Source organism: Gopherus flavomarginatus, chromosome 10 (genome assembly GCF_025201925.1).
Source record: "Gopherus flavomarginatus isolate rGopFla2 chromosome 10, rGopFla2.mat.asm, whole genome shotgun sequence".
NCBI classification, from domain to species: Eukaryota; Metazoa; Chordata; order Testudines; family Testudinidae; genus Gopherus; species Gopherus flavomarginatus.
Window position 1 is genome coordinate 10,223,622 of NC_066626.1, and position 15,536 is coordinate 10,239,157.

The 15,536-nt window shown below is 39.7% G+C and overlaps 1 protein-coding gene across 5 annotated transcripts in view; it reads right to left on the bottom strand.

The window, feature by feature from the left end:
• PCNT (pericentrin) overlaps nucleotides 1-15,536 on the bottom strand; it is a 218,297-nt gene that overhangs the window by 162,961 nt on the left and 39,800 nt on the right. For all 5 annotated transcript variants that reach the window (XM_050916458.1, XM_050916455.1, XM_050916457.1 and 2 more), the window contains 7 exons: nucleotides 11,245-11,509; nucleotides 10,835-10,922; nucleotides 9,882-10,098; nucleotides 5,808-6,046; nucleotides 4,334-4,809; nucleotides 3,073-3,649; nucleotides 842-1,075 (listed from right to left, as the gene is read on the bottom strand). In XM_050916458.1, the coding sequence (XP_050772415.1) occupies nucleotides 842-1,075; nucleotides 3,073-3,649; nucleotides 4,334-4,809; nucleotides 5,808-6,046; nucleotides 9,882-10,098; nucleotides 10,835-10,922; nucleotides 11,245-11,509 (2,096 nt within the window). The remainder of the gene's footprint in view (nucleotides 1-841; nucleotides 1,076-3,072; nucleotides 3,650-4,333; nucleotides 4,810-5,807; nucleotides 6,047-9,881; nucleotides 10,099-10,834; nucleotides 10,923-11,244; nucleotides 11,510-15,536) is intronic.

Sequence of the window (15,536 nt, forward strand, 5' to 3'; positions counted from 1 at the left end):
TATTTAGATGAAGTTCAATTTTAATCATGTGTGACTCTTCAGAGCACACTGGTAAATGTTTCATTCTTTTTGCAGTATATACTGCAATAATAAAATCTTAGTCATTTGAGGCCTCACTATAACATCTGTGGTACATGGCTGAAAAAAGAAAAATCTAGTTTCTATTGTATTTCAGCAATAATTCAAAAAAAAACACAACCCACTAACACTAGCCAAGAAGTGTAATTAAAAATGTTTCTTGGACTTCATTCAAGAAGCTTGCTGATGTTTGCTTCCTTCTGTACATACACTAACAACAAAAGAAGTGGGCAAAGCTCTAAGGAAAGAAGGTAAGAACTGTAATCTCATTTTCGAAAGTGACAGTACTTAGAAGCCTAAGCATCACTGAAAAAATCAGTGCTGCTCAAAATAGTTCACTTTTTCTCACAACAAACTTCAAGACAATATTTCCCTTCCCTTAAATAGATAATGCAACATTAAAATAAGTCAGTATTGGGTGCACATATTAAATAACAATGGACGTTTAAAATCTTTCAGTTAAAAAAAAACCTGCAAGGAAAATGAAGCTCTAATAAATTTATTTAGCTTAGCTTATCATGCCTGTATATGTGTGCGTCTTTTGTTGTTGATTTTGTTTGTCGGTATATTGAAGTGAGTTATAATTTTAATGTACTTTAGGCTAGAGGTAGGTTTAAATGTCTCAAGGTTGTTTTGTTCCTTTACTTACACCAGTGCATCAAATCAAGTAGTATCCAGCTCCACAACTGGTGATTGTTATTGTCAAGGTAATGCAATTGAATGTGTTCTATTTCAGAAGATAAGCTATTTGAGCAGCCCTTACCGTCTCCTCATGTTCATGCTGTGCTTTTAGCTTCTCCAGCTCTTCCTGCAGCTGCCAGGAGTATTCTTCTTTCTGTTTCTGAACTTCTGCCACATGGAGATCTTGGAGCTCTTTTAGTGCTTTTTTATGATGTTCCTCCATCTGCAATACTTCTTCACGCAATACATCCAGAGCCTTATGACTTTCTTCTTCCAACATACATCTTTGATTTTGAAGAGCGGTGTTCAAATCTTCCTATAATATTATTCATTTTAAAATAGCAAACATCCTCATTATATCCAGTTCATGAATTGTATGCTGCAGTATTAAAATTACCCCCTGCCCAGTGAATTTCCATACCACATATGTCAATATTTACCACCAGCGTCTCCTGGACCCTGACTGAGCATGCACTTCACTTACCTTTGAATTTATTTTGAAAAACTTACTAGTAATAAGAAATTACATCCCTATAGGCCTTCTTGTTCCTTCCCACATACAGCTCTCATCACCACAACGCCCCCAACATCAAATTCATTACAATGAGGAGCACTTAAGCATGAGCCTTCAGTGGAACTTTAGCACCAATTTAAGTGTTGACCTGAAAAGGGGTACCTTCTTGAATCAGGGACAAGGAGTGGCAACTTTTGTGCTTATCTTCAGTATAATCAAGTAGGCTTACAAATTTAAGCTCTAAATAAACCAATACAAAAGGATGCCCTTTGTGTCCTTACTCAACAGAAGGAAAATATTCAATAGCATCTGCTGGGACTTTATTTCCTAGCAACAAGCCATTACCCTACATCTGGGACTCATGATACACACCAAGAAGCTAAAGCACTTTCAAACACCCTTAGAAGATGTTATTTCAATGTACTGGAAGCATAACATATTTCAAGACTTCCTAAGTTCTGTTCAAGTTTCTAAAATTATGCAAAATGTGATTTAGCAGAATCGGAGGTTTACTATGATATTGCTGAAACCTCAGAATCTATTAAAACTACTTTTACATTTAACAAGTTGCAAAGCACTAATTAATGAGGAGGATGAAGTTAGCTACAAAATGGAAGGTTTTTGGAGTGCCAAGTAAGTTGCACTATATATATATATATATATATATATATATAAATAAATTTATAACTTAACTAGATAAAGATGCAGTATTGTCACACACTAGGACTGAAGCAAAAGAGTTATTGTCCTATAACTGCCACCTTTTATGTTTCCCCTCAGCCAGTTTACTCATCAGGGTCTCAAGGAATAAATGATGTTCTGAGCTTGCAGTTCAGAATATTTTTGTGTGATGTACCACTAAGGAAGAATGTCAGTAACAATCAAGAACTATCTTTACTACTAGGCTGTTCTTAAGAATTACCAGCTCTTCCTTACTGCACTGTGGTTGAAGCCATTTTCAAAATATAAAAATTTTGTTTCAAAAGGAAAAGCAAAAAACTGTAGGAAGCTGTGCATTCTAGAACGGTTCACACAAAACTTCTTTTGAAATTCTTATTTCAAAATAATTTTAAAAATACTTTATACAAAGTAAGTGATTGCACTTCTCCAAAATGATATCCAATGGGAAGTAATAGAACTGTTGAGGAAAATGTATGAACTATTCTCTCATTTCCAAGCCCTGCAGATTTCAAACATTTCTGCATGTAGTGAAACAAACAAAGAAGAAAAACTTTGTATTTCCATTCAACTCAGAATCTAAGCTTTCATAATGATCATATTTAAATATGTACATCAGGGGTCGGCAACCTCAGTGTGCCAAGTCTTCATTTATTCACTCTAATTTAAGGTTTCGCGTGCCAGTAATACATTTTAATGTTTTTAGAAGGTCTCTTTCTATAAGTCTATAATATGTAACTAAAATGTTGTTGTATGTAAAGTAAATAAGGTTTTCAAAATGTTTAAGAAGCTTCATTTAAAATTAAATTAAAATGAAGGGCCCCCCGGACCAGTGGCCAGGACCTGGGCAGTGTGAGTGCCACCGAAAATCAGCTTGCATGCTGCCTTCGGCATGCGCCCCATAAGTTGCCTACCCCTGATGTATATGCTTATAATTTCTCTCCTTTTGCCTTTGTTCTTAACAATTAAGAAAACTATTACAAAAGAGTTAAACAATAGCTGCTCAATCAATAGAGCATTTCGCAAACAGAACAAAACAACTATGGAAAATAAGTTTCAAAACCAACAGTCTTTCATCTGAAATCAATCTAAACTCAAACTCATGCTTTCCCCCGACTCACCTTATGAGCTTCTTCCAGCTCAGCAGCCATAGCTTTGAGTTTTTCAATATGAATAGTAGCTAACTCAATTTTCAGATTGTCCTGTGAAAGTTGCAGCTCTTCGGAATGTTTTAATTTCAGCCTTTCCAGTTCCTGAGTCAGAATTGCTTGATTTGCCTTATCCTTCTCCTGCAGCTGCTCTGTGAAATGCATCTGTAGCTCCTCAACAACTTGTTTGTGCTCATCTCGTATAATCTGAATTTCAGACAGGTACGAAGACTCCAAAGAATCCAGATTTGACAAGTGTTTAGCTTCCAGTTCATCAATTTGTGCTTGATGCTTTGCCTGCAGCTCAGCTATATGAGCTTCAAGCTGAGCCTGCTGTTTGCTTTGTAATGTAGATTTAAGTGTCTCAGTTTCAGCTTTGTGCTTTGTCTGCAGCTCAACTGTGAGGGATAAAATCTGTTGCTTATGCTTCTCCTGTAGCTGTTGACTTTGGAGTTCTAGCTCATCAGCATGCTTCCCCTTCAACTCTTGGAGGAGAAGCTCTTGCTCTGTAGTGAATTTTTGAGTCATAACTTTGTGTTCCTCCATAAATCTAATTTCCAAGAAAATTAAGAATGTTGTCAAACAAGCATTGATAAGATCCAAAGAATAAAAACTAGGCAAAAATTGTTAAATTTGATCATCACATTTTTACCCATTTTATCCATAGCAACACACAGGAATTACCTTAGAGCAGTGCAATGGCCTATGTAAAGTGAGATGTCTACTAAGCAATAACCTGAGATGATCAAGAGCCCATATTACAAAAATCATTAATATAGGTGGCAGCATCCACATAGATAAGCATTTAATGTGCACACACAGAGATTATTCCCTTTAACTCACAATGAAGGTATATTAACAGGGCACTGTGGGGAAATCTGTGGTACCTGCTTTGTAAACACGTTCGGAGCGTCCGTTTAGTGTGAACTGAACAGAAAGAGGCAAGGCTGGATGTTTCCCTTACTAGCAGATTAGAAGTACAAAACTGAAGTTCCCATTTGTTTCTATATGTAATACTGTAGTGATTATTTTTTAATAACTGCTGGTCTTAGTGTGTATTTATATGAAGTAAAATCTAGCAGTGAGACGTCATGGATAACACTACCGCTCATTGCTAAAATAATGCATGTTGTTATATTTAGATAATTTTGGTGCCACCAACTGGCAAAATTTTTAGTTGCCATTTCTTATGAGGTTTTAAATCAAGAACAGTAAAAACCAATTAATTACATACTTGTTCTGTGCTTCCATAAGTTTAGCTGCACATTCCTCTTGGAGCTCAAATGTGGCTTTTTCCAAATCTTTTTCCATGAGTGTTCTGGCAGCTTGCAGTTCGCTGTCATACTGCGCCTGAGCTTTCTGTGTAGTCTGCATACTTGCCAAGCTATCCTCTAGCTGCTGCAAACTGTTCTGCTGCTCCTTTAGGGACTTCTCCAGTTCTACAATTCTGGCAGCCTGCTGATCCTGAAGCTGATTCATTTCAGCTTCACGAAGTTCAAACTTCTTTTGCAAAGTTTGCTTCTCATACTCTGCCTTGTCTTCAAGTTCTGTGCGTAACTGTGATAACTTCTCTTCAACTTTGATTCTCAGGGCCTCTCTTTCACACTTCCATTCCTCCTCCTTTTCTTTGTGCAGTTGTTCCATTTGCTGGACCTCTTCTCTAGCTCTTTTTAATTCATTCTTGTGATTATCAACAAGTTTACATTTTATCTATGAACATTACAAAAATAGATAAAGAGGTGAAACCATATCGATTGAATAAAATACTCTTATTAGCTATTTAAACTCCTACAGGTCCTCAACTGTGGACCACTGTGGTCTTCAGAGATTCGACTGGTGATAAGTCCTGGGTTTGCCACCATATTTTCAGCAGCTAAAAGACAGCTAAAATGCATTAAACATTTTACTTTTCTACATAAGTAACTGCAGGGATGTTACAGAACTGTAAATAGGAGGAGGAGATCTGTGTGACAGTGACTGGTGAACAAGAAGAGAAAAAAGGTGGCCCACAGGACACAATGCATGAAAAGGTGGGCCACCACACACACAAAAATTAACAATTTTACCATCTTCTAAGAACCATCTCAATATTCAAGTCTTGTGCTTGGTGAGCTTGCAAAGCAAAAAACAAGATTTAGGTGTCAATTTGTTGATGCCTTATTTAAGTTAAAGCACGATTAAGAATACCAAAAGAGTAGAAAAGGAAAATTTAAATAATGACTAAATTCCAAAAACAATCTTCACATCAAAATGCCCTAAAGCCTGAATTTAAGTTTTTCAACTTTTGTCTAAGATCCTCCTCCTCTCATTCCCTATACTTGCCATTATGTCAGTCACAAGGGGAAATAAGCATAGTATACACTTCAGATCCTCATCTTTCTGGTTAGGGCGCAAATCTGAAATGGTATTAATGTAATTTCAAATGTGGGCAAAGGTTGAAGAATAGGGGTGATTTAAGTTCCTATGAAACTGCTCAACTTCAACCTTTACATATACATCACTCATTTGCAGACCCAACTCATCAGAACATTACAACGTTTTAGCTATGCAACTCCCACTAATGCTAAGACCCCCTACAGACAAGAAAGTTCAAATGGTAAGTATCGTTCCAGTCACTATTCTCATTAATTTTGCTTTACGCCTGGCAGATGTTGTATTTGACATACTTATGTCATATTAAATACAAAAAACAAATTAATACATACTACCTTTTCCATCTCCTCTTTCAGCTGGGTTTCATGCTGGACACCAATATCCTTGAATTTAGTAATCTCTCTCTCTAAGTGTTGTATTTCTCCTTGCAGTTCAGCAATGTGCTGTTTCTCAGACTGAAGGAGGGAGAGTTTAGCTTTGTGCTCATTCTCCAGCACACATACTCGTTCAGCAACCTCTGCTTCAACCTGGCGTGCTGCATCTTGAGCACTCTGTAGACGCAGCTTGGTAATTTCTGGATTGACGGTGGAAAAAAAACATTTTGCAGTTTGTTTTAATGGATCTTGATGATTCATAAAAGTAAAAAAGTGAAGCTCAGTCATAACAGTAAAATAGTAAACACATCAGTGGCTCTCTCAATTTCAGGTCTACCAAGAAGTACTTAATAAAATGTTTCCACTTACATTTCTTATAATGGTCCCTTCTGGCACTAGAATCTATGAACTACCTTTTAATCTACTATTCAGCATCTCAAATATAAATGGTAGAAGGAACAGGTCATAACTTTTTCAGAGCCCAGTGGATAGTGAGGTGGCAGATTTTCTGAAGATGAAATATTCGCTCAGCTCAAGCATATCCTCAGTAAACAACAAACAATATTTATAAACACAACCTCCCCCAAAATAGCAGAAAAGCAGCTTTGCCAAAAATTAGCAGGATAATGAATTTTTAATTTGAACAGTTTGTCCAGTACCTCATATTAGAGATTGCTGAATAACAGAAATATAGTACACTTTTTATAAATGATTTGATAAATAGCAAATTAAATAACACCTGACTTACGGGATTCAACCAACTCTACTCACAGTAGAACATGGCTATCTTTCACGGTACGGATGCCAAGTCCAAAAAGCTTTGCTCTCTCATACACCATCTCAGGCCTGGTCTACACTACGTGTTTAAACTGATTTTAGCAGCATTAAACCAATGTAACGCTGTACCCGTCCACACTACGAGGCCCTTTATATCGATATAAAGAGCTCTTTAAATCGGTTTCTGTACTCCTCCCCAAACAGAGAAGTAGCGCTAAAATCGGTATTACTATATCAGATTAGGGTTAGTGTGGCCGCAAATCGACGGTATTGGCCTCCGGGCGGTATTCCACAGTGCACCACTGTGACCGCTCTGGACAGCGATCTGAACTCGGATTCAGTGGCCAGGTAAACAGGAAAAGCCCCGCAAACTTTTGAATTTCATTTCCTGTTTGCCCAGTGTGGAGCTCTGATCAGCATGGGTGGCGATGCAGTCCCAAATCCAAAAAGAGCTCCAGCATGGACTGTACGAGAGATACTGGATCCGATCGCTGTATGGGGAGACAAATCTGTTCTATCAGAACTCCGTTACAGAAGACAAAATGCCAAAGCGTTTGAAAAAAATCTCCAGGCTACACAGTGCTGCATGACAAGCATAATGGAAAGCCAAAGAATCAAATGGACGCTCATGGAGGGAGGGAGGGGGTACTGAGGACCCCAGCTATCCCACAGTCCACAGCAGTCTCTGAAAAGTATTTGCATTCTTGGCTGAGCTCCCAATGCCTGTAGGTTCAAACACATTGTCCGGCATGGCTCAGGGTATAGCTCATCAATGTACCCCCTCCCCCCCACGTGAAAGAAAAGGGAAAAAAAATCGTTTCTTGAATTTTTTTTAATGTCACCCTATGTGTACTGAATGCTGCTGGTAGACGCGATGCTGTGGCAGTAAAGAGCAGTATCCGCTCCTCTTCCCTCCCCAGTGGCAGACGGTACAATATGCTTGATAGCTGCTGAATACCCCTGGCTGGCCTCAGGTGAGGCCTGCCGGGGGGGCCACCTGGGTAAAAATAGGAATGATTCCTGGTCATTCCCAGTAGATGGCACAGAACGGCTGGTAACCGTCTTCATCATAGCAACTAGGGGCTGAGCTCCATCAGACCACTCCCTTTCATGTGTAAAGAAAAGATTCTGTACTGCCTGGACTGTCATAGCAGCGGGATGCTGGGCTCCTCTCCCCCACACCGCTTAATGGCCTGCCTGGACTATCATAGCAGCTGGAGGCTGCCTCTCCCTCATTTTATCTCACTAACAAGTCACTGTTTCTTATTCCTGCATTCTTTATAATTTCATGACACAAATGGGGGGGACACTGCCACAGTAGCTCAGGAAGGTTGGGGAGGAGGGAAGCAACGGATGGAGTTGTTGCAGGGGCAACCCCCGTGAATGGCATGCAGCTCATCATTTCTACGGGATCTGACATGGAGCAGCTGTGCTCTCTGGTTCTCTGATACACTGGTTCTCTAGTACACTTGCCCCATATTCTAGGCAGGACTGACTCTACTTTTAGATACCATAAAGGAGGGCTTGACTCGGGGAGTCATTCTCATTTTTGCCTTTGCGCCCCCCGCCGACCTCAGCCAGGGGCACTCATGATACCAGCAGACGGTACAGAATGACAGATAGCCGTCATCTCATTGCCAATTTACAATGGCAGCAAACGGTACAGAACGACTGATAATCGTCTCTGCTATCAGGCAAAAGCAAATGAATGCTTCTGTGTAGCGCTGCAGTATCGCCTCTGTCAGCGGCATCCAGTACACATACGGTGACAGTAAAAAAAAAAAGCTGAACAGGCTCCATGGTTGCCGTGCTATGGCATCTGCCAGGGCAATCCAGGGAAAAAGGGCACGAAATGATTGTCTGTCGTTGCTTTCCCGGAAGAAGGAATTACTGACGACATTTACCCAGAACCGCCCGCGACAATGATTTTTGCCCCATCAGGCACTGGGATCTCAACCCAGAATTCCAATGGGCGGGGGCGACTGCGGGAACTATAGGATAGCTACGGAATAGCTACCCACAGTGCAACTCTCCGGAAATCGACGCTAGCCTCAGACCATGGACGCACACCGCCGAATTAATGTGCTTAGTGTGGCCGCATGTACTCAACTTTACACAATCTGTTTTACAAAACCAGTTTATGTAAAATCGGAATAATCTCGTAGTGTAGACGTACCCTCAGAGAGGAAATACATATAAGACCTACCACTATCTCCTCCCCACACCTTCATGGCACATGTAAAATTTACATAGTAACCTCTTGAAATTGCTTTGCACTATTTTAGTATAAACAGTATAACTTTAGTATAAATAGTATAATAGAAGCAGCATGTTTCTTTCAGGAAAAAAGGGACAGTGGTAAGAAATTGCATAAAACATTGCTTACGTCATACAGAACATTCCTTTGTTAAATTTAGTTAGACAACAGTAGTAAAGTAGCAAAAGATCTGGGTTTTTAGCACGGGATTATTTCTTTAGCTTGAGCTCTCTGGCCAATTTTTAAAGTAATATTTTCCTGACTTTTAATATAATTCTCTCCCCCACAAAGCTGCGTGAAAGATCTGCACAAACGAAGAAACTTACCAATGGAATATGCAGGGAAAACAGTGAACTCTACTGTACACTAAGTGCTATTAAAGCCATAAAAATCAAAAAGCGAAGAGATAGGGAACAGGATTTTTTCCCTCCAGTCTCTTTCTGCTATTGGTCTAGGTTTCTTGTAAAGCTAAAGTAGAGAAATTTTCAGAAAGAAGTGCAACAACTTGACAGGGCCCTTCTAAGCATCCAATATGGCAAGTTACATACATGAGACACTCCTGTGGTAATAGTTCCTGTAGTTCATTATATTCTAGAAACTCACATTTAGGACTCTACAGCAGGAATATTTATGAAAATGAAGGATTATAGATTATTATTAGATTTGGAAGGGACCTCAGGAGATCATCTAGTCCAACCCCCTACTCAAAGCAGGACCAATCCCCAAATTGCCCCCTCAAGGACTGAACTCACAACCCTGGGTTTAGCAGGCCAATGCTCAAACCACTGAGCTATCCCTCCCCCCAAAAGAATCATAAAAACAAACAATTCTCAGTACCATTATTAACAAGTTTAAAGTGCTAGATTTCTTTTATGCAATTTCAAACTAATTTCAAATTTTCATATTCCTTCAAATAATCTTTTAAAGCCTAAAGATAAAAAAAAGTTTTGACAATCCAAGCAGCTTTCCATTTTACACATGAACCTGCAAGTACATCTGACCTTTGATGTGCTCTTCTGAAAGCTTGGCACGGAGTTGTTCAAGATCTAGACAATGTTTCTTTTTTAATTCCTCAATTTCTGAAATATATCTGTCTGAGAGATCCATCTTCATCTTCATCAGGTCCTCCTTATATTGGAGTGCGAGGGAAGATCTTAAGGAGTCTAGTTCATGTCTGTGTTTTTCCTCCATTTGCAGTCGCAAACAAGTAAGTTCTTCCTGCAGAAAACACACATTCAGAACAGAGACAGATACCTTTATCCTTCAGATAATTAGGTTAAAGAATTATTTTGACAGTAAGTGCATATAGCATATTGTAAACATACAAGTTCACTTACCAGTCTGCCTCCTCAGAACATTCTTGTTTCTACACCCACCTCTACCTCCTCAACTCTGGGAGTAGAAGGATCCCTAGAAGGCCTAACTCTGCTTATACAGCCATACTGCCACAAGGTAAAGTAGAGTTCCAGGAGCTGCCAAAGGATCTATGAGAGTGGGAAATGCCTGTAGGCACCTGAGTAGGGAGCTTGTCAAGTGTTTTGACACTAACATAGGGGAAGGAGACTGCTTATACTATCATTTCTATTACCATAGCACCTAGAAGCCCTAGTCTTGGACCAGGACCCCATTGCAGCACTCAGCCAGGAGCCACACAGGGAAAAAAAACTTCCCAAGTGCCATGGCAACTCTTGAAACACTTATCTCTAAAACAGCAAGTAACAAAAAAGCAAAAAATGCTCAAAAACATCCTTTGTTCACTTATTTGGTCAAGTTGTATAGTTTTGTAAGACAATACCTTATAGTATGCTTGGTAAAAACAACAAAACAATAGTAATACAAGACCTCAGTACAGCATCTGCTATTAAAACCATGCTAAGAGATGTGAGGCAACTGTCATGTTTTTGCCCAGATTTTTAAATATGCACTATCATTTTTGTTAAAATTGACACTTCACCTTGTGCTGCTCCAGTTGCTGAGTTAGTTGGTCAAGTGTATCTCTTCTCTCTTTTTCACTTGCCTCTTCTAAAAGTGTGACCGAGGAGCTGAGCAGAGAAAAGGGATTTAGAAAATTAACTTGAACACTCACTTTATAAAATGTAGAATTAGAAGAATTTATTGATTCTGAAGACATTAGCGTATACGTATCACAGACCAGCATCTAGTCAAATACTCCTGAACAACAATTTCAACAAGAACCTGTCTGCATCCAAAAAACTGTCTGTATCCATTACTAACTTTCACCCTGGGGTTTCTGGCCTCTCACCACCAATCCAAATACACACACAAAGCCTAAAGTCTTTTCTAGGAAAGGAAAGTTGAGTGCGTTTTGTCACAGATGAGATTAAAGAAAAGAACAGTCATCACCTGATATCTAAAGGCTGATCTTGACTAATCTCTGACTCCAACAAAGAGTATTCCTTTAATTCTTGTAGCCTCTGATGCAGCAGAGTTAATTCTTCTCTGTAGTTTTCTTCAGCTGCCCCTAATTTCTCTTCAAAATAAATTCTCAGTTGTTCCAATTCAGTTTCATGTTCGTTTCTTCTTTGCTGCCGCTGCTGTTCAAAGTCTTGCTTTAAGCGTTCTATTTCATCCACATGTGATGTGCGAGCCAGAAGCTGTTCTTTTAACTCTGGGTAGAAGATGGAAAAAAAACCCAAATACCTATAATCTTGTTTTTAATAAAAAAACAAAAAAACACACAAGCACTTTGGACTCAAACAGAGATCCTATGAAGATGAACCGTATTTTGGGTGGGGAGAAAAGCACAGAACCCAACAGGCTGCATCAGAAAGAGTTATGCCTTCAAAGACATAATGCCAATGCCTCAACATTTTTGGGAGGATTAGCAGAGCAGGTCTTGCTACATCTTAAACTGAGTACAAATTAAGGGGTGAGAGAGCAGAGAAAACATAGCCACAACCCCATTTACCCCACACTTAGGCCTGGTCTAGCAACATCTAACAATATTATTCAGGACTGAGAATCTGTAAAATGAGGATTATGATACTGACCTCCTTTGTAAAGCACTATATAAGAGCTAGGGATGATGATGATGATGCAAATCCCTGCAATGGGGGTTGAACCCTGCACCTTCTAGTGCTCCCATGAAGCAGGAGTAAGATGAATTACTGTAGCTGCTTTGAATTAAATTGATTAACCCCAGAAACAGCCTTCCTAGCACAAACTACTTTGAAAAATGTAAATCTAACACTTAAATGTAAATTTAATCTTGTCAAAGGATTTGCTTTGCTCATAGGTTGGCCAAGTGTGGACTAATCCCCATCATGTAAAAATGTTAGAATGCCATGGCTTTGTTGAGTACATGTCTTCAAACAATTACAGTTCTTGTAGGAAGCCAAGAGAATAGTAGATGAAGGAGATTCATAGGTTTCTGTATACATGAACTTTCAGAAGGGCTTTGTTGAAGTCCCTCACTAGTGGCTGTGATAGATTAGGAACTGGTGAAGAGGCAGAAAACAAAGGACAGACTAGTAATGGGATGCATCATGGGTCATTAGGAGGACTAACTAATTAGAAGAGGGTGCGAACATAAAGGAGGAAAAGTTGCAGACAATTATTTACATTATTCAAGAATATAATTTCAGAGGGATTAAGATAAATAGATACTGGGAAACAGGGCTTATGGAATTCAGTGTGTACTGGAAGGAATAATTAGAACTCTACATAAATGTTGATGTATTCTAAAAAACAGCTGTCTACTCAGGAAGAAAACGTGGGTGTCACTGTGGACAGCTCAATGTGCTGTGAGAAGGGACAGGGAAAGGGCTAGCTGAGAAAAGAAAAAAGGAAACTAAGTTATTCAGGGCTATTAAGAAAGAGAATGGATAATGATTCTGTCATCATATAAATCCAGAGCATGCCCTCACCTGGAGCCCTGGGTTGCATTCTGATCACACCATCTTCTATGAGATGAAGCAGAAATAGAAGAAGGTCCACAGAATGGTAACAGCAGTGATTAGGAGCATGAAAAGATATTAATGTTCAATAAGGTTAGGACCACTTAGTTTAGACAGCAAATATGACAGAGCTACAGAAAATAACAAGAGCACAGAAGTCAGGCACCCTTTCATATTTACCTTGGTAATACAAGAACAAGGAGGACCCCATGTAGTCAAAAACTCACAAACTCAAATCTGATAAAACCAACAACACATAATTAGCCTGTGCAACCTGTTACCACCAGATATTATGGAATCAAGGTTCCAAAAGCAGACTGGACAGCTATACTAATTTGAATATATACAATTACATTTCCAGACAAAAGACAATGACATATCCTTAACTATGCCAAGTAGAGACATCGCAAGTGAACTAACATCTAAACTGCATAATCCCAATAAAGCTGCATGCTAATACAACTAATGGCAAAAGCACAGTCTTCTGAGGTCTTTTTCATTCTTACATCAATTGTGCAACACTTTGTGCACATACAAGTGTCGCCATGTCACACACCATCTAATCAAAAGGCACCAGCTCTCTGAACAATCCATTTATAAAATGGATGATGTATACAGCTGTAGAACATGTACATTAAGATCTAAGTTAACAAACTTTTGTTTTAAGACAATTCTCATTCAGGAGATGTCTATAATACACTGAGTATAAAATGAATGCTATCAATGGCAGATTTTACCATCACTTCACTCTCTGTTTTCTCTGCCTTACACTTACATTTCAGCATAGCTACCTTTAGACATTTCCATAAGACCAACTTTTTTTTAAAAAGCATGCAATATTTATGACTTTCCAAGACCTCCGTGACTTCTGCAGCAGCCCATGCGGCTGGCCTGGGAGCCGCCTGAGCAGCTCAGGCAGCCCCTGGGCCAGTCGCACCAGCTGCTGCTAGGGCGCAAGCTCCGGGCTGTGGATTGAGGTGTGGGGGGCAGTGCTTACCTGGGGGGAAGGGGACTCCCTAGAAGGCTGATAGGAACTCCCCTGCCTCAGCTCCTAGCTCCACATGCTGCCTCCACCTGCAGGCACCAGCCTCGCAGCTCCCATTGATGGAGGTTCCCAGCCAATGAGAGCTACAGATCTGGAGGCTGGGGCAGAGCAGAGGCAGCACGTGGAACTAGAGCTGGAGGGCACCGCTTCCCCAGCTCCACAAACCCTCCCCACCCAAGCACCCATGGCACCCCCTCGAGGCCACTTCCCCGAGCACTCACCGCACACACACACATCCAGTTTTAGTCAGGGGTATATAGTAAAAGTCATGAACAGGTCATGGACCATGAAATTTTGTTTACTGCTCGTGACCTGTCCATGACTTTTACTAAAAATACCCGTGACAAAAACGTAACTTTACTTATGGCTACATTATATGTTGCATTGCAAACATACTGGGACAGAATAAATGTTTTTGTTGTAATTTTTATGAGTTAGTATCTTGTTTGAGAACTGCAAATTTAAACTCACTTTCCTGGCTTTTAAATGTTTGCACTTCTGCTTGTTGGTTTTGGAGGTTAATTATTTTTCAAAATCCAAACATTCTTGAAAAGCTAATATACACTTAAAATCATAGGCTGACACTGGTATCATTAATTCTAGCATAAAGAATTTTGTCTGGAAATTTCCCTTTAAAAAAAAAACAAAAACACCCTTAACTTGTGACCTTGGAGAGCAGGGAGATTGGACATTTCCCCCACGAGGTCTGCAGAAGGTGAAGACACTCACTTCTGCTCACCTCATAAACATCAGCAGGAGAAGAAAGAGCCCTGTAAGGGATGAGTAGGTGAGAGGATCTCTTGCTAGGAACATACGGTTTGCAAGAAAGGGAGAACAAAGGGATTGTGGGGGCATTCCTCTTCCCTCCCAGTGGATCTTCTAGGGATGAAAGGACTAAGCATTAAAATGACCACCTGAATACTAATGAATCCCTTTAATTTTAAGATGCAATTCCAGAATCCTTGTCCACCTCAATTCAAACCTACTATGAAACCCTATTTCAGCTTCAGAACTAATCTAACCTATGCCTTTGTTCACAGATTTTAAAGTGGGCCAAGATCAGGGTAATGATAAACAGCCAAATGACAAGTGTTATGGGTGGCAGTAAGGATTACTGCCATCAATATTTCCTGTTGATTTATATCTTTAAAACCCCTCCACATATTGTGCATAATACTATTTGACATAACTGTGTGTTCCTATTGCTGCTATCCCTCTTCCTCCCTCCCCTTCATTTGTTTGTTACACCACATTGCATCTCATCTTAAATTTGATTTTAAGATTTAAGGGACATGGGCTGTATTTTACAACCTGTTTGTAATCTGTCGAACACTACAGGTCCTCTGGTTACTAATGCAACACAGACAGAAAACAGCAGTGGCAGTGACAGCAGCAGCGATGACAGCTCAGCTGCAACTTCAGCTTTGGCACAGATACCACCACACCATAATCTGATACAATAAAATTGTAGGGCATCTCTGCATTCATACTTCAGGACAAATTATAAACCACCAGAACAGGATTGAAACTTTCCCCATAGGCATGGTATTGCCTACTTGAGGGTTTTAACCCTTATTCTGAAACATCTGGTGCTAGCCAGAAACTGAATTAAATGGACTATTCATCTAATCCTGTATGACAACTCCTGCTGTATGCTCCTGTGACTGAATGCCTGTTCAATACATTTTGTTAAA